This window comes from Amblyraja radiata, chromosome 28 (genome assembly GCF_010909765.2).
Source record: "Amblyraja radiata isolate CabotCenter1 chromosome 28, sAmbRad1.1.pri, whole genome shotgun sequence".
Classification (NCBI taxonomy): Eukaryota; Metazoa; Chordata; class Chondrichthyes; order Rajiformes; family Rajidae; genus Amblyraja; species Amblyraja radiata.
In genome coordinates this window covers 30,761,909-30,789,695 of record NC_045983.1, presented here as the reverse complement: position 1 = coordinate 30,789,695, position 27,787 = coordinate 30,761,909, and the positions used below count along the sequence as shown (strand labels likewise).

Here is a 27,787-nt window from a genome sequence, read left to right as displayed (position 1 = left end):
TTCCACAGATTCACCACCCTCTGGCTAAAGAAATTCCTCCTCATCTCTTTTCTTTTATATATTCTATGTTCATCTTTCTGCCAGGAGAATATAATTGACACGTGCCTATTTCCTGGAACGTGCCTATTTCCCAATGTTTCTACAAATTGCATTTTTTAGTTTTTTTTAGTTTAGAGATACAGTGTGGAAACGGGCCCTTCGGCCCATCGAGTCGGTGCCGACCAGCGATCCCCGCACAATAACCCTAACCTACACACACTAGGGACAATTTATACACTTACTTCTCAAACTATGAATCAATGTAGCCCACAGCTGCTGCTGGACTTGCTGAGTTCCTCTAGCAGATTGTATTTTCAGTCAATGAAATTCATTTTCCTAGTCATGCCCCTGACTCTGTGATGCCACAGAATTGCAGATAATTTTTTTTTAAAGTTATGCCGATGTGGAGTTGATGAACGTTTAGTTTAGTTTAGTTTAGAGATACAGCGCGGAAACAGGCCCTTCGGCCCACCCTGTCGGCACCGACCAGCGATCCCCGCACACTAACACCATCCTACACCCACTACGGACAATTTACATTTACACCAAGCCAATTAACCTACAAACCTGCACGTCTTTCGAGTGTGGGAGGAAACCGAAGATCTCGGAGAAAACCCACGCAGGTCAAGGGGAACATGTACAAACTCTGTACAGACAGCACCCGTAGTCGGGATTGAACCCGGGTCTCTGGCGCTGTGAGCGCTGTTAGGCAGCAACTCTACCGCTGCGCCACTCTGCAGCATTTCCTGTAGCAATCAGTCCCTTCTATACTTGATCAAGTGAGCAGAAAAATGCTGGTGTTATTCAATCAGGAACCTAATCAAAGAAACTGCAGGGGAATTCCTTCATTACCGCGACGCTGATATACTTGACCATGTGAAATACTTGCCCCCTGTTTATCATTTATCAGTCACCTGCTAGTTATTATAACGTTCAGCTCAGACGCAGGTGTGATTCAACCAGGTGTGTTAATTAATATCTTAACGCATCACTAAATCCCTTTGGCTTACTTCAGGCAAGTCTGAATAAATGATAAACATGCAGCGAAAGGATGAATGTCTGAATATGAAAACCAATAAAATATATCTATATAGAAAACATAGAAAATAGGTGCAGGAGTAGGCCATTCGGCCCTTCGAGCCAGCACTGCCATTTACTGTGATCATGGCTGGTCATCCACAACCAGTACCCCGCTCCTGCCTTCTCCCCATATCCCCTGACTCCGCTATCTTTAAGAGCCCTATCTAGCTCTCTCTTGAAAGTGTCCAGAGAACCTGCCTCCACCGCCCTCTAAGGCAGAGAATTCCCCAGGCTCACAACTCTCTATGTGAAAAAGTGTTTCCTCATCTCCGTTCGAAATGGCTTACCCCTTATTCTTAAACTGTGGTCCCTGGTTCTGCACTCCCCCAACATCGGGAACATGTTTCCTGCCTCTAGGGTGTTCAAACCCTTTATAATATTATATGTTTCAATAAGAAACCCTCTCATCCTTCTAAACTCCAGAGTATACAAGCCCAGCCGCTCCATTCTCTCAGCATATGACAGTCCCGCAATCCTGGGAATTAACCTTGTAAACCTACGCTGCACTCCCTCAATAGCAAGAATGTCCTTCCTCCAATTAGGGGACCAAAACTGCACACAGTGTGTGTTCTACGAGGCATTTTCTTTGGATAGACACAAAATGCTGGAGTAACTCAGCGGGGTCAGACAACATCTTTGGAGAGAAGGAATGGGTGATGTTTCGGGTCGAGACCCTTCTTCAGACCTTGCTTTATTCTAAAGAACCTCCACCTGGTCACATCATTCATATGCAAGAAGCAAGGAACTACAGACACTGGTTTATAAAAATAGACACAAAGTGCTGGAGTAACTCAGCAGGTCGGGCAGCATCTATGGAGAACATGGATGGGCAACGTTTTTTGTTCAGGCTATTTGTAGGGGGGTGGAGGAGAAGACAGCCGGAGGAGCATAATGTTCTCCTTTCTAGAGCAATTTCTGTTATTGTGAAATGCTATTTTCAATTTGACACGGTTGCTAACACTGCAGATAGACACAAAATGCTGCTGTAACTCAGTGGGTCAGGCAGCATCTCCGGAGAACAGGAACAGGTGAGGTTTCAGGTTGAGACCCTTCTTCAGACTGAGAGTCAGAGGAGAATGTAACTGGAGGACTGCACCTATTCCCTCTCTCCAGAGATGGTGCCTGACCTGCTGAGTTACCAAACCCCCAGCGTTTTGTGTCTATCTTCGGTGTAAACCAGCATCTGCAGTTCCTTTTTACACATTAGAATTAGAATTAGAGGACGTTCTTTTAGGAAAGAGATGAGAAGACATTTCTTTAGTCAGAGGGTGGTGAATCTGTGGAATTCTTTGCCACAGAAGGTTGTAGAGGCCAAGTCAGTGGATATATTCTTAAGGCAGAGATAGATAGATTTTTGATTAGTACGGGTGTCAGAGGTTACGGGGAGAAGGCAGGAGAATGATGTTTGGAGGGAGAGATAGATCAGCCATGATTGAAAGGCGGAGTAGACTTGATGGGCCGAATGGCCTAATTCTACTCCTATCGCTTATGACTGTAAGACATTACGAATGTTCTTTGACCATCTGTATTCAAATGGAGAGGGGCAATGAGTCTAACTAATGCCCCTGTCCCACTTAGGAAACCTGAACGGAAACCTCTGGAGACTTTGCGCCCCACCCAAGGTTTCCGTGCAGTTCCCGGAGGTTACCGGATGTTTTTGTCAGTCTCCCTACCTGCTTCCACTACCTGCAACCTCCGGCAACCACCTGCAACCTCCGGGAACCGCACGGAAACCTTGGGTGGGGCGCAAAGTCTCCAGAGGTTTCCGTTCAGGTTTCCTAAGTGGGACAGGGGCATTATACACACGAATACTTACAGGTCCAGGGTTCACGAAACGTCACCCTTTCCTTCTCTCCAGAGATGCTGCCTGTCCCACCGAGTTACTCCAGCATTTTGTGTCTATCTTACTTCCAGGTCAATTTATCACCGGCAGCTCTCCATATTATGGAGTCTTTCGCTTCCGATTCTGGCAATTTGGGAAGTGGGTAGAAATTTTGGTGGACGATTATTTGCCAACAAGGATTGGACAACTTATTTACGCCAAATCCGAGGCCAGTAATGAATTTTGGCCGTCGCTTTTTGAAAAGGCTTTTGCAAAGTAAGTGCATCTTTTCATCTCATACTCAGGATTCGTGCTACACCGGTAAAAAAATTTAACTGTTGCAGAAGCATTGTTGACGTGCTACTGCGGAACAGCTGACAGTCTGCAAGTCAAATCCATACTTATACCAGAATCTGGAAAAAAATGCTCAACAAATGGGCGGCACAGTGGCGCAGCGGCAGAGTAAAGGGCCTGTCACACTTGGGCGACCTAATCCGCGAGTTCTGGCGAGTTTACCCTCGACTCATACTCGCAGCATGGTCGACATGAGGTCGTAGGAGGTCTTCGTAACTCTCCTTCATGCTCGAGAGTGGTCTCCGCGTACTCGAGGCCTCAGCTAGGTCGCGCCAATTTTTTTCAATATGTAAAAAAATCCCCGCGAGTAAAAAAAAGATCACCATGGGGAAAATCGATACTTTTTTTACTCGTAGTAGGTCGTAGTGGGTCGTCATGTTAGTCGTAGGTAATCGAGGGTAGTCGAAGGTAGTCGTAGATAGTCTTCATCATAGTCGAAGGGAGGTCGAAGGAGGTCGGCTTCACTCTCCACTATTCGGTGTCCAATTTTCCCGAAGTTAGTCGTAGCTAGTCGTAGCAAATCGAAGCTGTTCTTCAACATAGTTGAAGGAGGTGGAAGGAGGTCTTCCACATAGTCGAATGACATGATTCTTCAACATGTCATTTTTTCAAACTCTTCTAAACTCGCCAATTAGGTCGCCCAAGTGGGACAGCCCCTTTACTGCCTTACAGCAACAGAGACCCGGGTTTGACCCCGATTACGGGTACTGTCTGTACGGAATTTGTACGTTCTCCCCGTGACCTGCGTGGATTTTCACCAAGATCTTCGGTTTCCTCCCACACTACAAAGATGTGCAGGTTTGTAGGTTAATTGGCTTGGTGTAAACATGAAATGTCCCTAGTGCGTGTAGGATAGTGTTAATGTGCGGGGATCGTTGGTCGGCGCGGACCCAGTTGGCCGAAGGGCCTGTTTTCGCACTGCATCTCTAAACTAAACTATGCTAAACTAAATGTCACGACTGTTTAATATTAAGCTGCGATATTTTGCTTTAGAGATACAACGCAGAAACAGGCCCTTCGGCCCACCGAGTCAGCGCCGACCAGTGATCCCCGCACACTTACACTACCCTGCACACACTAGGGACAATTTGCAATTATACCAAGCCAATCAACCTGCAAACCTGTATGTCTTTAGAGTGTGGGAGGAAACCGGAGCACTCGGAGAAATCCCACGCAGGTCACGGGGAGAACGTACAGACTCCGTACAGACAGCACCCGTAGTCAAGATCGAACCCGGGTCTCTGACGCTGTGAGGCAGCAACTCTACCACTGCACCACCGTGCCGCACAATTTGTATCTAACCGTCTTGTACTGCAGGTGGTTTCCTACTAGAAATAACAGGAGAAGTGGTCACAGTGTAATTCACATTGCAATTGTAGTTTTGAATAAATAGATTCTTAATAGAAATGTAAAGACAAGTATGACTTCAGAATTTGAACGGAATTGGAACACGTTTACCTGGAAGGTTTATTTATGACAAATAGTGATGTGATACATACACAAATTATGACCCTAACAGCTAATTTTAAAATGCCAGATTCCTTCAAGTATTCCTACTTAGTTTAGTTTAATTTAGTTTAGAGATACAGCATGAGAGCAGGCCTTTCGGCCCACCGAGTCCATGCCGACCATCGATCACCCGTTCACACTAATTCTATGGTATCCCACTTTCTCATCCACTCCCTCCCTACATTCTCGGGGCAATTCACAGAGGGCCAATTAACCTACAAACCCGCATGTCTTTGTGATGTGGGAGGAAACCGGAGCACCCGGAGAAAACCCACGAGGTCACAGGGAAAACATGCAAACTCCGCACAGACAGCACCCGTAGTCAGGGTTGAACCCGGGTCTTTGGTGCTGCGAGGCAGCAACTCAACCAGCTGCGCCACCGTGACACACAAAGCTTCTTCTGAATCTTTTTCCAGGTTTTAAAGGGAACTGAGTGGAGAAATAGGACCAATGGGAATGTTTTAAGAGCTGGAACAAATAGGCTGAATGGCTTCTTTCTATGTTTTACGACAATGTGGTGCCATAAGAAAGCGGCATATTAAGGTGACACAGAGGTGCAAGTGACCCGGGTTCGATCCTGACCTCGGGTGCTGTCTGTGTGGAGTTTGCATGTTCTCCCTGTGACCGCGTGGGTTTCCTCCGGGTGCTCTGGTTTTACAAATTACCTCTAGTCTGTTTGGAATGGATGCGGTGATGGAATAACATAGAACTAGTGTGAATGTATAGACACAAAATGCTGGAGTAACTCAGCGACTCAGGTCTATCAATGGTTCAATGTAATTTTATTGTCACATGTACCGAGGTACAGTGATATTCATTCTAGTATATAGTTTAGAACAAATCTCACTTTTCATAAGCACTTAGATACCTTAGGTAAGCATCTCAATTACAGTATAATCGGATATCTCAGATAAATGTATCTCAGACAATAGACAATAGACAATAAGTGCAGGAGCAGGCCATTCGGCCCTTCAAGCCAACACCACCATTCAATGTGATCATGGCTGATCATCCCCAATCAGTACCCCGTTCCTGCCTTCTCCCCATATCCCCTCTCTATCTGTAAGAGCACTATCTAGCTCTCTCTTGAAAGTATCCAGAGAACCGGCCTCAGCCGCCCTCTGAGGCAGAGAATTCCACAGACCCACAACTCTCTGTGTGAAAAAGGTCAATGGATACTTTTAAGGTACAGATAGATAGATACATTCTTGATTAGTATGGGTGTCAGGGGTTATGGGGAGAAGGCAGGAGAATGGGTTGAGAGGGAAAGATAGATCAGCCATGATTGGATGGCGGAGTAGACTTGATGGTCCGAATGGCCTAATTCTGCTCCTAGAATTTATGACATAAGTGTTTAGCAGTATTACACTGAAACAGTAAACAGAGTCGCCAGTTTGGCACCATTTTCAGGTCCCAGTTTAGTTTAGTTTAGTTTAGTTTAGAGATACAGTGCGGAAACTTGCCCTTCGGCCCACCGAGCCCGTGCCGACCCGCGATGCCAACCATTCAATGGATGTTCTGCCGCTTGCCTCCCTCTGCGACTGCAGGTTGCACGGTTCCTATAAAGCGATTGAGGGAGGGTGGACGCTGGACGCGCTGACCGACCTGACCGGCGGCGTGGGGGAAATCTACAGGTTCTCGGAGTACGCTGACCGGTACGAGGAGCTGTACGACCATCTCGCTGCGGCCTCCAGGAAGAATGCGCTGATGGCCTGTGGAACTGGGAAGGTAGGGCAGGCCGAACCCAAGCCACCTCGAACACACACACACACACACGCGCACGCACGCACGCACGCACACACACACACACACACACACACACACGCACACACGCACACACGCACTCACACATCTGCAGTGGATTGACAAAGGACAAAGGACACCAATTGGTGTAGTGAAATTTGAGTTGCCATTGCAGCACATCAAAAAAAAAATCAAATACAACATTAAAGAATTTGACATTAAACATGAAAACATCCCCCCACAAAGGCAGCAAAGTCCAGTCCTCTTCCTCTTGTTCGCCCGTGGTCGGGACACGGTTACTTCTGAGAGAACGCATTGATTTGGATGGGAACGTACATGGCAAGATTAGCAAGCTTGCACCGAAGATAGACTGGAGAACCTCAGCAGGACAGGCAGCATCTCCGGATACAAGGAATGAGTGACTTTTCGGGTCGGGACCCTTCTTCAGTATCTTCAGACCGCAACCTGCAACGTCACCCTTTCCCTCTCTCCAGAGAGGCTGCCTGACCCGCTGAGTTACTCCAGCATTTTGTGTCTATCTCCGGTGTCATTTACTAGAATGTTGCCTGGGTTTCAACAACTAAGTTACAGAGAAAGGTTGAATGTTAGGTCTTTATTCTCTGAAGCGCAGAAGGTTAAGGGGGGACTTGACAGAGGTCTTTAAAATGATGAGAGGGATAGACAGAGTTGATGTGGACAAGCTTTTCCCTTTGAGAATAGGGAAGATTCAAACAAGAGGACATGACTTCAGAATTAAGGGACAGAAGTTTAGGGGTAACATGAGGGGGAACTTCTTTACTCAGAGAGTGGTAGCGGTGTGGAATGAGCTTCCAGTGGAAGTGGTGGAGGCAGGTTCGTTGGTATCATTTAAAAATAAATTGGATAGGCATATGGATGAGAAGGGAATGGAGGGTTATGGTATGAGTGCAGGCAGGTGGGACTAAGGGAAAAAAGTTGTTCGGCACGGACTTGTAGGGCCGAGATGGCCTGTTTCCGTGCTGTAATTGTTATATGGTTATATGGTTATACCGGCTTCTGCAGTTCCTTCCTGCACATTAGCAAGTTCGCAGGTGATACAAAAGTGGGTGGTGTTACAGATAGTGAAGATGGATGTCAAAGATTGGAGCAGGATCTTGATCGGTGGGCCGGGTGGGCTGAGGAATGGTTGATGGAATTTAATACAAAGAAATGCGAGGGGGATGTTTTTGTGTTTTATGTCAAATTCTTTAATGTTGTGTTTGATTTTTTATTGGTGTGCCACCCGTGTCTCGAAGTGTGTTTTAGATAGAGAGTGAGATTGCATATTCCATTAGTAGACACAAAATGCTGGAGTAGCTCAGCGGGTCAGGCAGCATCTCTGGAAGAAGGGGTGGGTTGACGTTTCGGGTCGAGACCCTTCTTCAGACTGATGTTCCATTGTGGGAGGAATATCACCTTTGCACAGCAGATAGAGATTAATGATTAGAAGCGCTAGTTGATTTTTCCATCCTCAATCTTTTACCGCAGTGGCTGAGAACAGCTGGGAATGTATTTTGAATCGTCCTTGTGTGGAGAGAGTTTGAAACTGTTCCCCTGTTGATACAAGCTACACCTACAGTTCATAAAGCAGGAACACAATAACGCAGAAGGAGAGAACTGTGAAAGGAATGTAGCTCTACGTAGCTGTAATCCAGTTTAGAAACATAGAAAATAGGTGCAGGAGTAGGCCATTCGGCCCTTCGAGCCTGCACCGCCATTCAATATGATCATGGCTGATCATCCAACTCAGTATCCTGTACCTGCCTTCTCTCCATACCCCCCTGATCCCTTTAGCCACAAGGGCCACATCTAACTCCCTCTTAAATATAGCCAATGAACTGTGGCCTCAACTACCTTCTGTGGCAGAGAATACCAGAGATTCACCACTCTCCGTGTGAAAAATGTTTTCCTCAACTCGGTCCTAAAAGATTTTCCCCTTATCCTTAAACTGTGACCCCTTGTCCTGGACTTCCCCAACATCGGGAACAATCTTCCTGCATCTAGCCTGTCCAACCCCTTAAGAATCTTGTAAGTTTTGTAAGCTTGTCTGGAAATCAGCTGTAACTTAAACACAAAGTTGTTATATTGACGTAAGTATCTAATTCCAAGCTTAAAGCACTGAGTAGTGATACTGAATTTCTGAAGAATGCTCGCAAGAATACTTTTATATCTTGCTGTTGCTGCTACATTACTGGAACCTTGCTCGCAGAAAGATTTAGTTTAGTTCCAGTTTAGTTCAGTTTATTGTCACGTACACCGTGGACCCGGTGGGCTCACGTCCAGCACGGTGGCGTAGCGGTAGAGTTGCTGCCGCACAGCGCCAGAGACCCGGGTTCGATCCTGACTACGGGTGTTGTCTGTAGGGAGTTTGTACCGTTCTCCCCAAGATCACGTGGGTTTTCACCGGGTGCTCTGGTTTCCTCCCACATTCTAAAGACGTACAGATTTGGAATGGGTTCGATAAGGTTGTAAAAAATTGTCCTTAGCGTGTCGGATAGTGTTAGTGTGCAGGGTGATTGCTGGTCGGTGTGGACTTGGTGGACCAGCGGACCTGTTTCCGCGCTGTATATACAAAGTCTTCAAGTCACTTCTGACATTCAACTTTCTTTACCTGCTGTATTTTAGGGAGATGGAAAGTCTGGAACTCAAGATGGTTTAATCGCCGGCCATGCCTATGGGGTGACTGCAGTAAGAAAGGTAAGCTGTTAACAATAAAGAACTCTTTGCATGTTTTTTAAAACCAGATTTCAGGTCCCCTCCCTTTTATTTTCCTCACCCTCTCTCAGAGTAGATATGAGTCATAGAGTGATACAGTGTGGAAACAGGCCCTACGGCCCAACTTGCCTACACCGGCCAACATGTCCCAGCTACACTAGTCCCACCTGCCTGCGCTTGGTCCACATCCCTCCAAACCTGTCCTATCCATGTACCTGTCTAACTGTTTCTTAAACGCTGGGGTAGTCCCAGCCTCAGCTACCTCCCCTGACAGCTTGTCCCATACACCCACCACCCTCTGTGTGAAAAAGTTACCCCTCAAACTCCTATTAAATCTTTTCCCCTTCACCTTGAACCTGTGTCCTCTGGTCCTCGATTCCCCGACTCTGGGCGAGAGACTCTGTGCATCTGCCCGATCTATTCCCCTCATAGTTTTATACACATTTCAGATGCAGACAGCTTTCTCTGAGAATTAATTCTTTCTCGGCATATTTTAATGAAATGAATGTTATTATATGTTGACCGTATCCAAGTAGCATTGGACAACCACGCATTAGTTCGATGAGGTCCGATGAAGATGGCGGCCAACTCAGGCGACTATTTGCGAGCTATCGACAGAGGCAGATCTACAAGCACACACTACAATCGCTCCACAGTCGTAAACCTCTATTCCGACAGAATATCATTTCTTACTGTCACTAAACTTTTTTCCCTTATCACATATCACGTAAATGGTTCGATTGTAATCAAGTGTTGTCTTTTCCCTGACTGGTTAGCAGGTCGGGGGGGGGAGTTCCCCTCCGTCACGGGTACCATGTAATCCCGTGCTACCTGCTCCATGGTCGGATAGTCGGCGACTAAACCGTCTCCCCCAGCTGGTTTGCCAGGTGAGGAGGGGGCTGTGGACCCCCAGCAGAACCAAAAACAAGACCTGTCAAAGGGCGGATGAGCTCCTAGCGAGCCAACGGCCATCCACACTTCAGTAGAAGTTGCGATCACTGTCGTACATGGCATTGTAAGGCACCGTGCCCGTTGATGTTTTCAACGATGATGTTGGTGGCTAGCACGCAACAAAAAGCTTCTCCCTGTACCTCGGTACATGTGACAATAAACTAAACTTAAACTAAAACCGATTCAAGACAGTTCAAAAGACTCAAATAGACAATAGACAATAGGTGCAGGAGGAGGCCGTTCGGCCCTTCGAGCCAAATGAGGTAGGGCCACACTAGCTGGTGAGAGTTGCCTGATAACAGCTGGGAAGAAACTGCCCCTGAATCTGGAGGCATAGAGTCTACATTTGCGGGTTAGTTTAATTGATGGTGATGGGGACTTGAAGCAGTGGAGAATCCCAACTCAAAAACAATGAGGTTGGGACAATGGAGAAACTCAGTGGATCAGGCAGCATCTTTGCCTCTCACTTTTTGCTGTTGTTGCAGAAAAACCTGGTGCTTTTAGGGAAGAAAGCTTAGAGAGACAGCACAGGAGGTGTTGGTGTAAAGTCAGAATAATAACAATAATAATGTAAGCATGAATCATAGCACTAGCTATGGGGTCAAGCAAAGAGCGTTCACGTCGCGGCCCTATTTCCACCAATCTTTCCACCACCACACACAAGAAGCACAAGAAGCGACAAGACAGAATACTCGCTGGAATTTAGAAGATTGAGGGGGGATCTTATAGAAACTTACAAAATTCTTAAGGGGTTGGACAGGCTAGATGCAGGAAGATTGTCCCCGATGTTGGGGAAGTCCAGAACTAGGGGGTCACAGCTTAAGGATAAGGGGAAAATCTTTTAGGACCGAGATGAGAAAAACATTTTTCACACAGAGAGTGGTGAATCTGTGGAATTCTCTGCCACAGAAGGTAGTTGAGGCCACAGTTCATTGGCTATATTTAAGAGGGAGTTAGATGTGGCCCTTGTGGCTAAAGGGATCAGGGGGTATGGAGAGAAGGCAGGTACAGGATATTGAGTTGGATGATCAGCCATGATCATATTGAATGGCGGTGCAGGCTCGAAGGGCTGTATGGCCTACTCCTGCACCTATTTTCTAGGTTTCTAAGACAGACACCATTGTACGCAGATGCCGAGAAGTGTGTCCAGCTCTGGCTGAACAACTTCTAATCTTGTGTGTGGACTCGAGAAGAAGAAGAATCACTAACTATCATGGCATTACCCAGCACTCCCATTTCCACACATGCTGATGTTAATTCCTGTGGGTCTCTCATTTGGCCCACACATATATTTTGGAATGTTAATTGTTGAATTACTTTGTATATCGACAAATAAATTCGAACTTATTTTCCCTTTGGTGGACGCAGCCCAGACCGTCACACAAACCAACCTCCCTCCCTTCCATTGACTCCATCTACACCTCACGCTGCCTCGGCAAGGCCAGCAGCATCATCAAGGACCAGTCGCACCCCGGCCACTCCCTCTTCTCCCCTCTCCCATCGGGCAAAAGGTACAGAAGTGTGAAAACGCACACCTCCAGATTCAGGGACAGTTTCTTCCCAGCTGTTATCAGGCAACTGAACCATCCTACCACAACCAGAGAGCAGTGCTGAACTACTATCTACCTCATTGGTGACCCTCAGACTATCCTTGATCGGACTTTACTGGCTTTACCTTGCACTAAACGTTATTCCCTTATCTTTTTTTTTTAATATACTCTTTTATTGGCATTCCATAGCAAACACATTTCCATAAAACATGTTTCAGGTATAATGCTGCATGTATATATCATCCACTTATGTTTGTCTTGAATTGCCTCTTTGAGATTTGTACAAAACAAATATAGAAACAGAAACACAGTAAAAACTACAAACCCTTTCTTTACCATATAATCTAAACATTTTCAAAATGAAGTCTGGCCTATGAGGGGTTACATAGTTAACCCAGTTTTCCCAGCATGACACAAATAAATCCAGTTTAAAGTTAACATCTGCTGTTATTTTCTCCATTTTATAAATGTCCATTGTGATGCCCATCCATGCATTCAGAGTTGGGCTCTCCTGTGATAACCATTCCTTTGTGAGAGCTTTTATTTTACCAGCTACCATCAATATATTCAGTAAGTATTTGTATTTTTTCCGCCAGTCTTCAGGTACGAGTCCAAGAAACATGGCCTCGCTCTCCAGGGGCACATCACACGACATCTAAAAATGTCTTGTAAGGCATCATGAAACTCTCTCCAAAAATCATTAATAACAGGGCAATCCCAGAGAACATGGTGATGATCTGCCTTTAAATTTCCACATTTTCTCCAACTGGAGAGTTCCCACCATAATGGCATTTCTGAGAAGGCGTAATAAAATACCCTATCAGGCCTTTCCAACTAAAGTCCCTCCAGTTTTGTGAGCTGGTACACTTCCATTGATACTCCATATTGCTGTCCATTCTTCCCTTATCATGTATCTATACACTGTAAACAGCTTGATTGTAATCAGGTATGGTCAGTGGTGGACTGGGTCTAAAAATATTGGTTGCCAGGAGACAAAGGGGGCCCACTTCATCAGGGGTCCACTTGCCATCGGGCATGCTGACACCCTGGCCAGTCCGCCACTGTGTATGGTCTTTCCGCTGACTGGTTAGCACGCAACAAAAGCTTTTCACTGTACCTCGGTCCACGTGACAATAAACTAAACTGATGGTGCTCCATTGATGCCTGCCAGCTACTTTAGATGTTCATATGATGAACTCAACGGTAAATATTCTGATCCTATTTTTACATTTAAAAATATTCCCATTAGCTGACCACTCCAAGAGGGAGAGTGCCCCTTGTTCGGATCCTAAATCCATGGGGATCAGGGAAAAAGATGGAATGGACTGGGGATTGGAGTGATGAGTAAGTATTGTCCTTGCTGGAATTCTCACGTTGTACAATATCAGAGCAAAAGTCATCAACTCACCTTCTGGAAATTGGTTTCTGTAGGGAGTTGGAGATGTTTCTTCCTCGATATACATTTATATTAATGTCATTAGCATCAGCACTCAGTCAACTCCATTTAAACTAGCCAGTAACAATATAGACCAACATAGAACAAAATCAGGCCCTTTGGTCTACAGTGCCTGTTCTGAACATGCTGCCAAGAACCAACTCTTGTCAACCTGCACATAAGAATAAGGGGTAAGGCATTTAGAACGGAGATGAGGAAAACTTTTTCACCCAGAGTTGTGAGTCTGTGGAATTCTCTTCCTCAGAATTTAGTGGAGGCCATTTCTCTGGATGCTTTCAAGAGAGAGTTAGATAGAGCTCTTAAAGATAGCGGAGTCAAGGGATATGGGGAAAAGGCAGGAACGGGGTACTGATTGGGGATGATCAGCCATGATCACATTGAATGGCGGTGCTGGCTCGAAGGGTCGAATGGCCTACTCCTGCACCTATTGTCTATTGTCTAATCCACATCCCTCCATTCATTGCATGTCCACGTGCCTATCCAAAACATCTCACGAATGCCACGATGGTATCAGTCTCCACCACCACTAGGCACTCATCACCCTCTGGTGGGCCGAAGGGCCTGTTTCCACTGTATCTCTAAACTAAACTGAAAGAAACGACCCTACACACACTGAGGACAATGTTACCTTTATACCAAGCCTAAACCTAAAAACCTGCCTGTCTTTGTAATGTAATCACATGCAATCCTGCATCTGAACACCAGGTGGAGCTTTGCCCCATTATAGCCATCATTTGTTTAAATTCTGCAATTAAAGGTAGGACATGCTGGAGATACTCAGTGAGTCAAGCAGCAATTAGAGAGAGAGAGAGGTTTGACAGGTTAAATTACATGTTATCATTTCAATGACATTTTAAACAGTGTATAATCAGCCCGCCTAAACCTATCTGATCTTCCGGTTGCTCCACACTTCAACTCCCCCTCCCATTCCCACACTGACCTTTCTGTCCTGGGCCTCCTCCACTGTCAGAGTGAGGCCCAGCGCATATTGGAGGAACAGCACCTCATATTTCGATTGGGCAGCTTACACCCCAGCTGTATGATTATTATAACCATATAATATAACCATATAACAATTACAGCACGGAAACAGGCCATCCCGGCCCTTCTAGTCCGTGCCGAACACGTATTCTCCCCTAGTCCCATATACCTGTGCTCAGACCATAACCCTCCATTCATTTCCCGTCCATATAACTATCCAATTTATTTTTAAATGATAAAATCGAACCTGCCTCCACCACCTTCACTGGAAGCTCATTCCACACAGCCACCACTCTCTGAGTAAAGAAGTTCCCCCTCATGTTACCCCTAAACTTCTGTCCCTTAATTCTCAAGTCATGTCCTCTTGTTTGAATCTTCCCTACTCTCAGTGGGAAAAGCTTATCCACGTCAACTCTGTCTATCCCTCTCATCATTTTAAAGACCTCTATCAAGTCCCCCCTTAACCTTCTGCGCTCCAAAGAGTAAAGACCTAACTTGTTCAACCACTCTAAAGTGCTGGAGTTACTCAGAGGGTCAGGGAGCAACTCTGGAAAACATGGATAGGTGACGTTTCGGGTCAGGACCCTTCCTCAGATCTTTGAATACTTATTTGAAGGAAGTAACATGACTACCTCGAGATGTTTAGAAAAAGACAGCATCGGTAGAGTTGCCGCCTCACAGCGCCAGAGGCCCGGGTTCGATCCTGGCTACGGGTGCTGTCTGTACGGAGTTTGTACGTTCTCCCCATGACCTGCGTGTGGTTTTCCCCGGGCGCTCCTGTTTCCTCCCACACTCCAACGACATACAGGATTGTAGGTTAATTGGCTTTGTATAATTGTAAATTCTCCCTCATGTGTGTGTGTGTGTGTAGGATAGTGTTAGTTGTGCGGGGATCGCTGGTCGGCGCGGACTCGGTGGGCCGAAGGGCCTGTTTCCGCACCGTGTTTCTCTAAACTGGGACGACAGATGGCACAATGGGCTAAGTGTTCTGCTGGCAACCGGAAGGTAGCTGGTTCGAATCCCGCTTGGAGTGCATACTGTCGTTGTGTCCTTGGGCAAGACACTTCACCCACCTTTGCCTGTGTGTGTCCTTGGGCAAGACACTTCACCCATCTTTGCCTGTGTGTGTGAATGTAATTATGTGAAGCACTTTGGGGTCAATGCAAGTTGACTAAAAATGTGCTATATAAATAAAGAAATTTAATTTTAATTTAAACTAAACTAAAAGTGCTCATTTTTATAATGTGAAAGTGAACAAAAATGCTGGAGAAACTCAGCGGGTGAGGCAGCATCTATGGAGCGAAGGAATAGGTGACGTTTCGGGTCGAGACCTATTCCGTCGCTCCATAGATGCTGCCTCACCCGTTGAGTTTCTCCAGCATTTTCGTCCACCTTGGATTTTTCCAGCATCTGCAGTTCCTTCTTAAACATTGTTATAATGTGGATCTTTTTCAAAAAGTTCCCCCCTGTGGGATCAAATCCCAACGTGGACCAAAGAATCATTTGGATTTACCAAGAAGGACGATGGCGAATTCTGGTAGGACATTTCTGATGATCAAGTATATCTTATTGAATAATGACACCTTATTGCATTGAAAGCTGTTGCATCTTCCAGCAAACACTGTCGTTTCACTTATATCACAGGATGAAGTTCGATGACTTCTGCCGAAAGTTTGCAAATATCACAGTTCTGACCCTGGGCCCTGACTTTGATGGTGATGGAGGTGCAGGTAATGGAGGAATATATATGTATTCTTGATGAAGGTGGTTGGGGGGGGGGGGGGGGGGGGGGGGGGGGGGGAGGGGGAGAAATTGTTCAGCGGACAAGGAAGAAATAAAAATGAAGAAATGAAGAAAATCAAAACGACCAGTAGATGCTGGATATAGAGTCACAGTTATACAGCATGGAAACAGGGCCTTCAACCCCACCTAGTCCGCACCAGCCAGTGATCACCCCACACACTAGCACTATCCTACACACACGCAGGACAATTTACATTCATACCAACCAATTAACCTACAATACAAACCTGTATGTCTTTAGAGACTTGTCCAGACCGACCAACATGTCCCATTTACACAAGTCTCACCTGCCTGCGTTTGGCCAATATCCTTCTAAACCTGTTACTATCCATGCACCTGTCTAAATGTTTCTTGAACGTTGCGATACTACCAGCCTCAACTACCTCCTCCGGCAGCTCGTTCCATACACCCACCACCCTTCTGTGTGAAAATGTTACAACTTATGTTCCTATTAAATCTTTCCCCCCCCTCACCTTAAACCTATGTCCTCTGGTTCTCGATTCCCCTACTCTTGGCAAGAGACTCTGTGCGTCTACCCGATCTAATCCTCTCATGGTCTGACACACCTCTGTAACATCACTCCTCATCCTCCTGCACTGCAGGGAGTAAAGTCCTCGCCTGCTCAACCTCTCCCTACAGCTGCGGCCCTTGAGTTCTGGCAACATCCTCGTAAAACTTCTCTTCAGCCTTTACAGCTTACAATTGTAAAGACACCGGAGAATCCAGCAGGCATCTCTCAGCAGATCAGGAGAGGGGGAGAGGGAGAGAGGGAGAGAGGGAGAGAGGGAGAGAGGGAGAGAGGGAGAGAGGGGGAGAGGGAGGAGGGGGAGTCAAGTCAAGAAAGTTTATTGTCATGTGTCCCAGATAGGACAATGAAATTCTTGCTTTGCTTCAGCACAACAGAATATAGTAGGCATGAATACAGAACATATCAGTGAGTCCATAGACCATTATATAAATATATACACACAATAAATAAGCAGGAGGGAGAGGGGGAGGGGGATCGGGAGGGGGGGGGGGGGGGAGAGGGGGAGGGGGAGGGTGAGGGTGAGGGAGATATATATATATAGAGAGAGAGAGAGAGAGAGTGGCTTTTTGCATCTGACCAATTTTGAGGAGTGTGGGGGGGGGGGGAGGGGGTCAGGTTTGGGACGATGAGTAGACAAAAAAGTTCCATAGCTCGGCAGTTTACCAGGGGTTGCATGGTGGTGCAGTACTTACAGCACTTGCAGCACCGGAGACATGGGTTCGATCCCGACTCCGGGTGCTGTCTCTATGGAGCTTGTGCGTTCTCCCTGTGACATTGTGGGTTTTCTCCTTGATCTTCCGTTTCCTCCCACACTCCAAAGACATCCAGATTTGGAGATAAATTGACTTAGTATAGGTTTAAATTGTCCTAAGTGTGTGTAGGTTAGTCTTGGTGTTAGTGTGCGGGGATCGCCGGTCGGTACGGACTCAGTGGGCCGAAGGGCCTGTTTCCGTGCGCTATCTCTAAACTAAACTAACTCATCTCACAGTTCATGTGATGTTGTTGACTGTTGCAAATCAATCTATTATTTTGCCTGTTAGAGGTGTAAATGGTAACGGCCTGCACCATCACTGAAAAAACACTCGATGTGATCAATCTTGAAGATAGACGCAAAATGCCGGAGTAACTCAGCGGGTCAGGCGGCATCTCTGGAGAGAAGGAATAGGTGGTGTTTCGGGTCGAGACCCCTCTTCAGACTCAATCAGTCCTGAAGCCAGATTAACATTGACGGAACCATAATTTTGACTAAAGTAAATCGGTCATAAGTAGAAACAAGGAACTGCAGATGCTGGTTTACCAAGGAAAGACACAAAGTGCTGGAGTAACTCAGCGGGTCAGACAGCCTCCCTTGAGAACAAGGGTGATTTCATGAAAGGTCACTGGAGCGTAGATCCGCACCCACGTGACCGCAAATTTTAACTGGGGGACAAGCGTCACTTCCGGTACATGTTAGTGAATGGGAAAACACGCACTTTCACACCCGTTAAAAACATTGAAAACGGCCAGGTTTTGAGCTGCAATTTACTGTACCAGTCGGGGTGACCGTGAGACACAGCTACCTAAATTTACAGTTTAAAAAAAAAGATAGAAACTAAGGTAAATTCAAGAGGGAGCTGAAGGTGCAAAAACGGCGGAAGTTGATAGCGGACATTTGCCGTGGAGATTTAAAGATCCAAAATATCGGGAATTATCGCGTTTGCTCGCTGCATTTCATCAAAAGTAAGGCATTATTGACTTTTTATCTTTATTCATTTGTTAGATGAAAAGTATTAAAAGTTAGAAATCCTTCAGTAAAATTGCAAAATCGCCCATTGTTCTCAGGTGGGTTTTAACATGCAAAATGAAAACGCTTCTGAAGCTCCATTTACCATTTAAATAATCGTAAACTCAATGCGTTTGGAAATAAATTTTACTCAGATGCAAGCTAAGGAATGGGATAATTGTCAGCTGTTAGTTGGACAAAATCAGATTTTATTATTTGCCAAAATATATTTCTCAATGTTTCTTGTTTAAAGCCTGCACAATCACCCAAACTACTTATTTATTTATGTCGCAATGTGAGTACAAACTTCCCCAAGCCCTGCCTTGCAATCACAGTGGGCACTGCATTGAGAAATATATTTTGGCAAATAATAAAATCTCCTGATTTTGTCCAACTAACAGCTGACAATTATCCCATTCCTTAGCTTGCATCTGAGTAAAATTTATTTCCAAACGCATTGAGAGTTTACGATTATTTAAATGGTAAATGGAGCTTCAGAAGCGTTTTCATTTTGCATGTTAAAACCCACCTGAGAACAATGGGCGATTTTGCAATTTTACTGAAGGATTTCTAACTTTTAATACTTTTCATCTAACAAATGAATAAAGATAAAAAGTCAATAATGCCTTACTTTTGATGAATCTTTTTTAACTGTAAATTTAGGTAGCTGTGTCTCACGGTCACCCCGACTGGTACAGTAAATTGCAGCTCAAAAACTGGCCGTTTTCGATGTTTTTAACGGGTGTGAAAGTGCGTGTTTTCCCATTCACTAACATGTACCGGAAGTGACGCTTGTCCCCCAGTTAAAATTTGCGGTCACGTGGGTGCGGATCTACGCTCCAGTAACCTTTCGTGAAATCACCCTATTGATAAATCTCTATCTGTCTGCTGTTTGTAGTTTGTTTGGTTGTTTGTTTGTTTGTCTTTTTGCACAAAGTCCGCGAGCATTGCCACTTTTCATTTCACTGCACATCTCGTATGTGTATGTTCTTGACTTGACAGATTTATCTGTCTATTGAGAAATGTTAAATGATTCAAAGAATGGAGGCGTGTCGGAAGGAAGTGCAGATGTTGGTTTAAACCGAAGATAGACACAAAGTGCTGGAGTGACTCAGTGGGACAGGCAGCATCACTGGAGAGTCTGAAGAAGGGTCGCGACCCGAAACATCGGCCATTCCTTCTCTCTGGAGATTCTGCCTGTCCCGCTGAGCTACTCCGGCATTTTGTGTCCGTCTAAAGAACGGAGTCTATTGTTCAGGACATGTTTAACGTCCTTCTGCTGTTACAGATGCTGGCAGCCTGCAGGAGGTAACGGGCCAGTGGGTGGCTGGAATCAACGCAGGAGGAAGCAGGAATAACATGACCAAGTACAGCTGTAATCCTCAATATCCCATCACCATTGCAGAGAGAGGTAATAAAGAACGTGCATATAAACTTCTCTATGAGTTTAGTTTAGAGATATACGGTGTGGAAAACATAGAAACATAGAAAATAGGTGCAGGAGTAGGCCATTCGGCCCTTCGAGCCTGCACCGCCATTCGATATGATCATGGCTGATCATCCAACTCAGTATCCCATCCCTGCCTTCTCTCCATACCACCTGATCCCTTTAGCCACAAGGGCCACATCTAACTCCCTCTTAAATATAGTCAATGAACTGGCCTCAACTACCTTCTGTGGCAGAGAATTCCACAGATTCACCACTCTCTATGTAAAAAATGATTTTCTCATCTCGGTCCTCTTATCCTTAAACTGTGACCCCTAGTTCTGGACTTCCCCAACATCGGGAATAATCTTCCTGCATCTAGCCTGTCCAACCCCTTAAGAATTTTGTAAGTTTCTTTAAGATCCCCCCTCAATCTTCTGAATTCCAGCGTGTACAAGCCAAGTCTATCCAGTCTTTCTTCATATGGAAGTCCTGCCATCCCAGGAATCAGTCTGGTGAACCTTCTCTGCACTCCCTCTATGGCAAGAATGTCTTTCCTCAGATTAGGAGACCAAAACTGTATGCAATACTCCAGGTGTGGTCTCACCAAGACCCTGTACAACTGCAGTAGAACCTCCCTGCTCTTATACTCAAAAAACAGGCCATTCGGCCCACCGAGTCCACACCGACCAGCAATCCCCGTACACTAACACTATCCTACACACCAGAGACAATTTACAATTTTTACCAAAGCCAATTAACTTACAAACCCTGTACATCTCTGGCGCTGTAGGGCAGCAACTCCACCGTGTGTTACCGTGCCACGCTCAATTACCCAAAGGTAGTCCAGGGCAAAGATGTCACCTTATTTTGAATTTATTCAGCACCTTGGACATTACTTCCCACCACCACCACCGCACTGAGGTGGTATCTACAAGATAATCTCCAGTAACTGGGCGGCACGGTGGCGCAGCGGTAGAGTTGCTGCCTCACAACGCCAGAGACCCGGGTTCGATCCTGACTACGGGTGCTGCTCTACTGAGTTTGTACGTTCTCCCCGTGACCTGCGTGGGTTTTCTCTGGGACCTCCGGTCTCCTCCCACACTCCAAAGACGGACAGGTCTGTTGGCTTTGATAAAATTATAAATTGTCCCTAGTGTGTGTAGGATAGTGTTCGTGTGCGGGGATCACTGGTCGGCGCAGACTCGGTGGGCCGAAGGGCCTGTTTCCGCACTGTATCTCTAAACTAAAGTAAACTAAACTAAACTAAAGGTCAAAAGGTCAAGAGGTTGTGAAGACCACCTTGTATACCTATGGACCCTACCATCTAGGAGAATAATGAAAGGCCTCGATAGAGTGAACATGGAAATGATGCCTCTGGGCCTGACTTAGTGTGGAGTTTAAAAGAATGAGGGGGATCTCATTAAAACCTACTGGATAATGAAAGGCCTCGATAGAACAGACATGGAAAGGATGTTCCCAGTAGTGGGAGAGTCCAGAACCAGAAGCTCTGAATAAAAGGACATACCTTTAGAATGCAGATGAAGAGGAATTTCTTTAGTCAGAGGGTGGTGAATCTGTGGAATTCATTGCCACAGAAGGCTGTGGAGGTCAAGCAATCGGCTATTTTTTAAAGCAGAGATAGATAGATTCTTGTTTAAGAAGGAACTGCAGATGCTGGAAAATCGAAGGTACACAAAAATGCTGGAGAAATTCAGTGGGTGCAGCAGCATCTATGGAGCGAAGGAAATAGGCAACGTTTCGGGAGACGGGTTTCGGCCCGAAACGTTGCCTATTTCCTTCGCTGCATAGATGCTGCTGCACCCGCTGAGTTTCTCCAGCATTTTTGTGTACCTTAGATAGATTCTTGATTATTACAGGGGTCAAAGGGTACGGGGAGAAGGCAGGAGAATGGGGTTGAGAGGGGAAAATAGATCGGCCATGATCGAATGCCGGAATAGACTTGATGGGCCGAATGGTAGTTAAACTTCAGCAGCAACAGTTAAAACATGTTTAAATCTGACCAGCAGCAGGATGTGGCAGAATTATTCTTGGCAATTGGGTTCTCCCAATGACTAGAGACAATTGGCTATTAATCAGACTGCTTCCTCTCATCACAATGTTTACATATCTAGGTCACTCACCGTTTCCATAAACTCCAGGCTTCAGAATTCACACAGCAAGGTCGGAAAGTTTAATGGAGCGGTTCTGGGCCTGTTCCTGGTTGCCCGTATCATTCAAATAAAATGACTTCTCTCTTGAAGTGTCGTGGTTCCTGGGAGCTCCCCTTCTCAAAGAGTACTAGAGTCACACAGCATGGGAAGAGGCCCTTCAGCCTAACATGTCCATGCTGGCCAAAATTGCCCAATCTAAAGTACTCCCATTTGCCCATATTTGGCCCATTCCCCGCTAAAACCTTTCCACCTTTGTACCTGTCCAAAAATTTCGATGTAGCTTGGTTCTTGGTTTCTTGGTCCTCCAAAATATTCCAAATGGAATTTAAACTGGAGGTGGTGAAGGGAGGGCTTAAGCCAGAAAGGGTTATTGGGAAGAAAGAGCTACTTTAAATTTAGTTGCATCTGGTTGGGTAACTATAGTTGGGTGGAGATTATTCCATGCTTTAATTGTGCGGGGGAAGAACGAATTGCTGTACACATCTGTCTTTGTAGCTGGGATCACAAATTGGATCGAATGCCCTCGTCTGCTCCTAATTGGTTTGGGTTTGGTGTAGGTCTTGTAGTCTATGTCGAGCTGACCATTTAACATTTTGTAAAAACAGGTCAAACGGTGAGCTTCACGTCTGTCTGTCTTGGAGAGGGTTCCACCCCAGAGAATTCAGAAGTTTGGTGACACTCGCTTCTCTCTCATAGGTGTTAGTAACAAATCGAGCGGCCTGTCTTTGGACACGTTCGATGGAAGAAATGTTTTTATTTGTGTATGGGTCCCAAGCTGCAACTGCGTAGTCCAAATGAGGTCTAACGAGGGTGAAGTATAGCTTCTCCTTGACAGAAGTTGAACAATGATGAAAGTTGTGCCTCATAAAGTTTAGGACACCTGTTGCTTTCACCGTTGCATGATGAGTCTGACCATTCCAATGCAGATCATTCTGCAATTTGGTGCCAAGACACTTGGTTTGTTTGGATTCTTCAAGGGTGGCACCAAGTATATTGTAAGATGTTTAGCCTGGATTCCTCTTTCTGGTGACATGCATAGTTTCACATTTGGAAGGGTTGAACTGCATGCCCCATTGTTGTGACCACTCAACCATAGTATCGAGATCCTTTTGGAGAGCATCTTCATCATCAGCTGACTTAATTGGACGGTACAGCAAACAATCATCGGCGAAAAGTCTGGTCGTACTTGCGACTTTTTCATGGATGTCATTTATGTAAAGCAAAAATAGGTGTGGGCCAAGTACTGTGCCCTGTGGTGTACCACTCAACACTCAGCTCTTAGGGCTAACGGAGTCAAGGGATATGGGGAGAAAGCAGGAACGGGGTACTGATTCTGGATGATCAGCCATGATCGTATTGAATGACGGTGCTGGCTCGAAGGGCCGAATGGCCAACTGCACCTATTGTCTATGTTTCTATGTCTTTTAAATGTTGTTATTGTACCTTGACCGTATTACCTTATTACGCCTTCCAATTTTCAATGTAAGAAGAGTATGTCTTAACATGAACTGTAGCGTCTTCAGCACTGGTTCTCCCAACACGTATCAAAAACATTCGGCTGAAAAATGTCAATTTAATGTTTAATTCCAATTGCCCACTGGTTACTCGAGTTCCCTCTGGTGTTCGGCTCAATGTGGGATTCCACTAACACGATATTCTTTCTGCCACCCGTCAGATGTTCACACCGACTTTGATGATGACCAAGAGGATCGGGAATGTTCTATTTTAATCTGTTTAATCCAGAATTACAGACGGACAAGCAGGAAGCTTGGACTCTTGATGAGTCCCATTGGGGTCCAGATTTACAGAGTAAGTTGACAATTGATATTTTGCAAAGACAATGACCTATCTTTACATACCTATCTTTGTCCGCAACTTGTGGTGACTCTTTTGTTTACTGTGTGTGGAAAAACAAAGAATTTAACTGTACCTTCATGCTACACGTGACAATAAAATATCTATCTATCTGTCTGTCTGTCTGTCTGTCTGTCTGTCTGTCTGTCTGTCTGTCTGTCTGTCTGTCTGTCTGTCTGTCTGTCTGTCTGTCTGTCTATCTATCTATCTATCTATCTATCTATCTCTCTATCTCTCTATCTCTCTATCGGTCTATCGGTCTATCGGTCTTTCTCTCTATCTCTCTATCTCTCTATCTATCTATCTGTCTGTCTGTCTGTCTGTCTGTCTGTCTGTCTGTCTGTCTGTCTGTCTGTCTGTCTATCTATCTATCTATCTATCTATCTATCTATCTATCTATCTAATTAACTGGATGTTTTAAAATATGTTGCTCCATTTCTATCATTCGAACATAATTTCTGTTGCGATGAAGGTAATTGCAATCCTGACTTTGGGTGTGTGTCAGTGTGGAGTTTGCATGTTCTCCCCGCGTGGGTTTCCTCCGGGTGCCCCGATTTCTACCCACATCCCAAAGACGTGTGTGTTTGTAGGTTAATTGGCCCTTTGTAAATTGCCCCTAGTGTGCAGGGAATGGATAGGAAAAAGAGATAACACTGAACTAGTGTGAACGGGTGATGGATGGTCGGCGTGGACCTAGTGAGCCGAAGAGCCTGTATCTTTAAAGTAAACTAATGTCAACTCAGCCCTTTATGTATTCAAGCATGAATGGGCTTGCGTTGAGTACCATCTGATTATTCAGTTGTAGAAATGTTGGTTGAATGTCAGTCATCCCAAATCAAACCTGGTGATTTAAAACATAACAAAGTGCTGGAGTAACTCAATGGATCAGACAGCATCTCTGGAGGACATGGGATAGGTGATATTTTGGGTCTGGACCCTAATCAGTCTGATGAAGGGTCCTAACCTAAAATGTCATCTATTCACGTCTTCCAGAGATGCTGTTTGACCCGCTGTGTTACTCCAGCATCTGTGTCTTCTAGTCTTTCCTCCAGATATTCTGAATATTCATATCTTCTCATCCCACTTTAAAATATATTTTTGAAATCCCCTGAAGACATCTTTCAGGATTAAAAGTGAGCTTTTTTGTTCCCGAAACAGTGTCCGTAGAATACAATGTGGAAACAGACCCTTCGGCCCAACTTGCCCACGCCGGCCAACATGTCCCATCTACACTAGTCCCACCTGCCTGCATTTGGCCCAGATCCCTCCAAACTGTCAAAGCTGCCACAGCCAGACGTAAAGACAGCTTTTATCCACAAGTATCTATCTTTACTCAATAGCCAAAACTCCGTAGCCTCCTTTTGCTCTGGTATTTTATTTAATGTACATGTTTAATCGATAATGTTTTATTATTAATGTTTAATGTTTTATGTGTCATTCCTAATGCCCCTGTCCCACTTAGGAAACCTGAACGGAAACCTCTGGAGACTTTGCGCCCCACCCGAGGTTTCCGTGCGGTTCCCGGAGGTTACAGGTGGTTGCCGGAGGTTGCAGGTAGTGGAAGCAGGTAGGGAGACTGACAAAAACCTCCGGGAACCGCACGGAAACCTTGGGTGGGGCACAAAGTCTCCAGAGGTTTCTGTTCAGGTTTTCTAAGTGGGACAGGGGCATAATTGTCACTGTATGTCATGTTGTCACTTGCGGGCGAGGCACCAAGGCAAATTCCTTGTATGTGAATACTTGGCCAATAAACTTATTCATTCATTCATTCATACCTGTCCTATCCATGTACCTGTGCAAATGTTTCTTAAACATTGCGATAATACCTGCGAAATGTTGCGATAGTCCAATGACGAGCTGGAGTGAAGCTGTGTGCTTTTTTTGTTTTTGACAGTCTTGCGATCCTCTGAAGGTTTTAACTGCGAAACACTTCACACACGACGGGGAGGTTTCAGATTCGGAAGCGTACGTGGCGCAGAGAAGCATCACCCTCCGCTGCAAACTCACGCCGGGACATTACGTGATAATTCCCAGCACCTTCGCGCCAGAAACCGACGAGGCTTTCATGCTGCGCATCTTCACTGACGCTCCGATTCAGTCTCACCAGGGATTCAACCTCGCAGAAGAAGCAGTGGACTAACCATTCAAGGCCTGCTGAGAAGCGGCGAGTCCTACACCAACAGGAGGAAGAGGAACAACATACACAGAGCCAGCATGACAGAGCCAACACAAGGGTTTTAAAATATCAGTGCAATAGCCATCACAGTGGTTGCAAACAGGCTTCAGTGTGTGGATAATATTATATATTGTGTTTTTAAAGAGTCTCCGACACCTGCCTGTTTTCTTCATCCACAAAGGTGCAAACAGGATCAACTATATTTTCAGTTCCCCCTACACCTCCCCTCCCTCCACCTATTTCTTCCTGCCACTCCCCCCACTCTCCCCCCTCCCTCCTGCCAGTCCCCCCCATCTGGCTTTACAACTCATCAAACCTGTCTCACAGCTTGTGTTTAAGAAGGAACTGCAGATGCTGGAAAATCGAAGGTACACAAAAATGCTGGAGAAACTCAGCGGGTGCAGCAGCATCTATGGGGCGAAGGAAATAGACCTTGTTTTCTTATCTCTGGCCTTAGTTCCAACCACCTGCCTATCAAAAACTCCCCTTGCCTATATCGACCTCTGACCTGCCATGCTTTATCCTGCCTCTCTCTCCCCCTTTTCCAGCTTTCTTCTCCCTCCTTGTAATCAGTCTGAAAAAAGGGTCTCAACCCAAAACATCATCTATCCATGTTCTCCAGAGATGCTGCCTGACTCGCTGAGTTACTCCAGCACTTTGTGTCCTTTTGTGTAATAACATCTGCGGTTATAGAGTCATAATGGGTCTATAGAGCGATACAGCGTGGAAACAGGCCCTTTGGCCCAACTTGCCCAAACCGGCCAAGGTGTCCCATCTACAGTGAAGTCCCACCCAACCACCCAACAAACACCAACTTTGTCATCATGTTTTTTGTACCTCGCCCTAATGTGACTGCTGCATTTAAGTTACTTACGGACAAAACTGTTCTTTATAAATACTAGCTTAATACCATTTCATTTGTTTGTCATTTTTAAGTTATGATCTTGATTTGAATGCATGTTAGTTGACGGAGATGAAGAAACACCTTTTCACACAGAGAGTTGTGATTCTGTGGAATTCTCTGCCTCAGTGGAGGCCGGTTCTCTGGATACTTTCAATAGAGAGCTAGATAGGGCTCTTAAAGATAGCGGAGTCAGGGGATATGGGGATGAAGGCAGGAACGGGGGGTACTGATTGTGTATGATCAGCCATGATCACAGTGAATGGCGGGTGCTGGCTCAAAGGGCGAATGGCCTACTCCTGCACCTATTGTCCATTACCTATTGTCTATTAACCTGTGAAGCATTACCTTCATATTAATTTTGGAGCGAGAATTTCCTTATAACTTCCTCTTTTTTGTCATCTTGCATCGAAGCATGAAATCATGTATGGCCATAATACACTTGATTGGAAATGTTATGTTTTTATATTCAAACTAATGATGCCATGAAGTAATTTAATTGTTATTTAATTTTAAAAGCTGAGCTAGGTTTGTCCATCCATCCATTAATGCAATGAGAACATTTTGTCAACTGGACTGATTCGTGAGAATCTGACTTAAACGTTAGTTGTCATTTTGATCTATAATCTATATATCGTATTATTACAAGATCAATGCTACCTTGTTTTAGTCTGTCCACTCCCAGAATCCCCAGTCACCTGGTCATCTCTGGTACACACTCCAGTGTTGCGTTTGGGATCATGGATTGGAATCTAACCTGTACCTTCCTTGTGTAGGAAAGGACTGAGGATGCTGGTTTTCATCGAATCATCACCATCATTGTTGAAACATCAACGGGCACAGTGCCTTACAATGCCGTGTACGACAGTGATCGCAACTTCTACTGAAGTGTGGATGGCCATCGGCTCGCTAGGAGCTCACCCGCCCTTTGACAGGTCTTGTTT

General features: G+C 45.4%; 1 protein-coding gene across 3 annotated transcripts in view; it reads left to right on the top strand.

Annotated features, from left to right (window-relative positions):
• Positions 1-27,748, top strand: part of LOC116989063 (calpain-A-like) — a 33,806-nt gene extending 6,058 nt beyond the window's left edge. For 2 of the 3 annotated variants that reach the window (XM_033046211.1, XM_033046212.1), the window contains exons 4-12: positions 3,034-3,217; positions 6,352-6,532; positions 9,191-9,262; positions 13,031-13,125; positions 15,678-15,755; positions 15,863-15,948; positions 19,601-19,723; positions 23,588-23,721; positions 25,661-26,214. In XM_033046211.1, coding sequence (XP_032902102.1) covers positions 3,034-3,217; positions 6,352-6,532; positions 9,191-9,262; positions 13,031-13,125; positions 15,678-15,755; positions 15,863-15,948; positions 19,601-19,723; positions 23,588-23,721; positions 25,661-25,906 — 1,199 coding nt within the window. In that variant the 3' untranslated portion in view covers positions 25,907-26,214. Of the gene's footprint in view, positions 1-3,033; positions 3,218-6,351; positions 6,533-9,190; positions 9,263-13,030; positions 13,126-15,677; positions 15,756-15,862; positions 15,949-19,600; positions 19,724-23,587; positions 23,722-25,660; positions 26,215-27,619 lie in introns of those variants that run through there. The other variant, XR_004416121.1, reaches the window with a different exon arrangement.
• Positions 27,749-27,787: the final 39 nt, after the last annotated feature.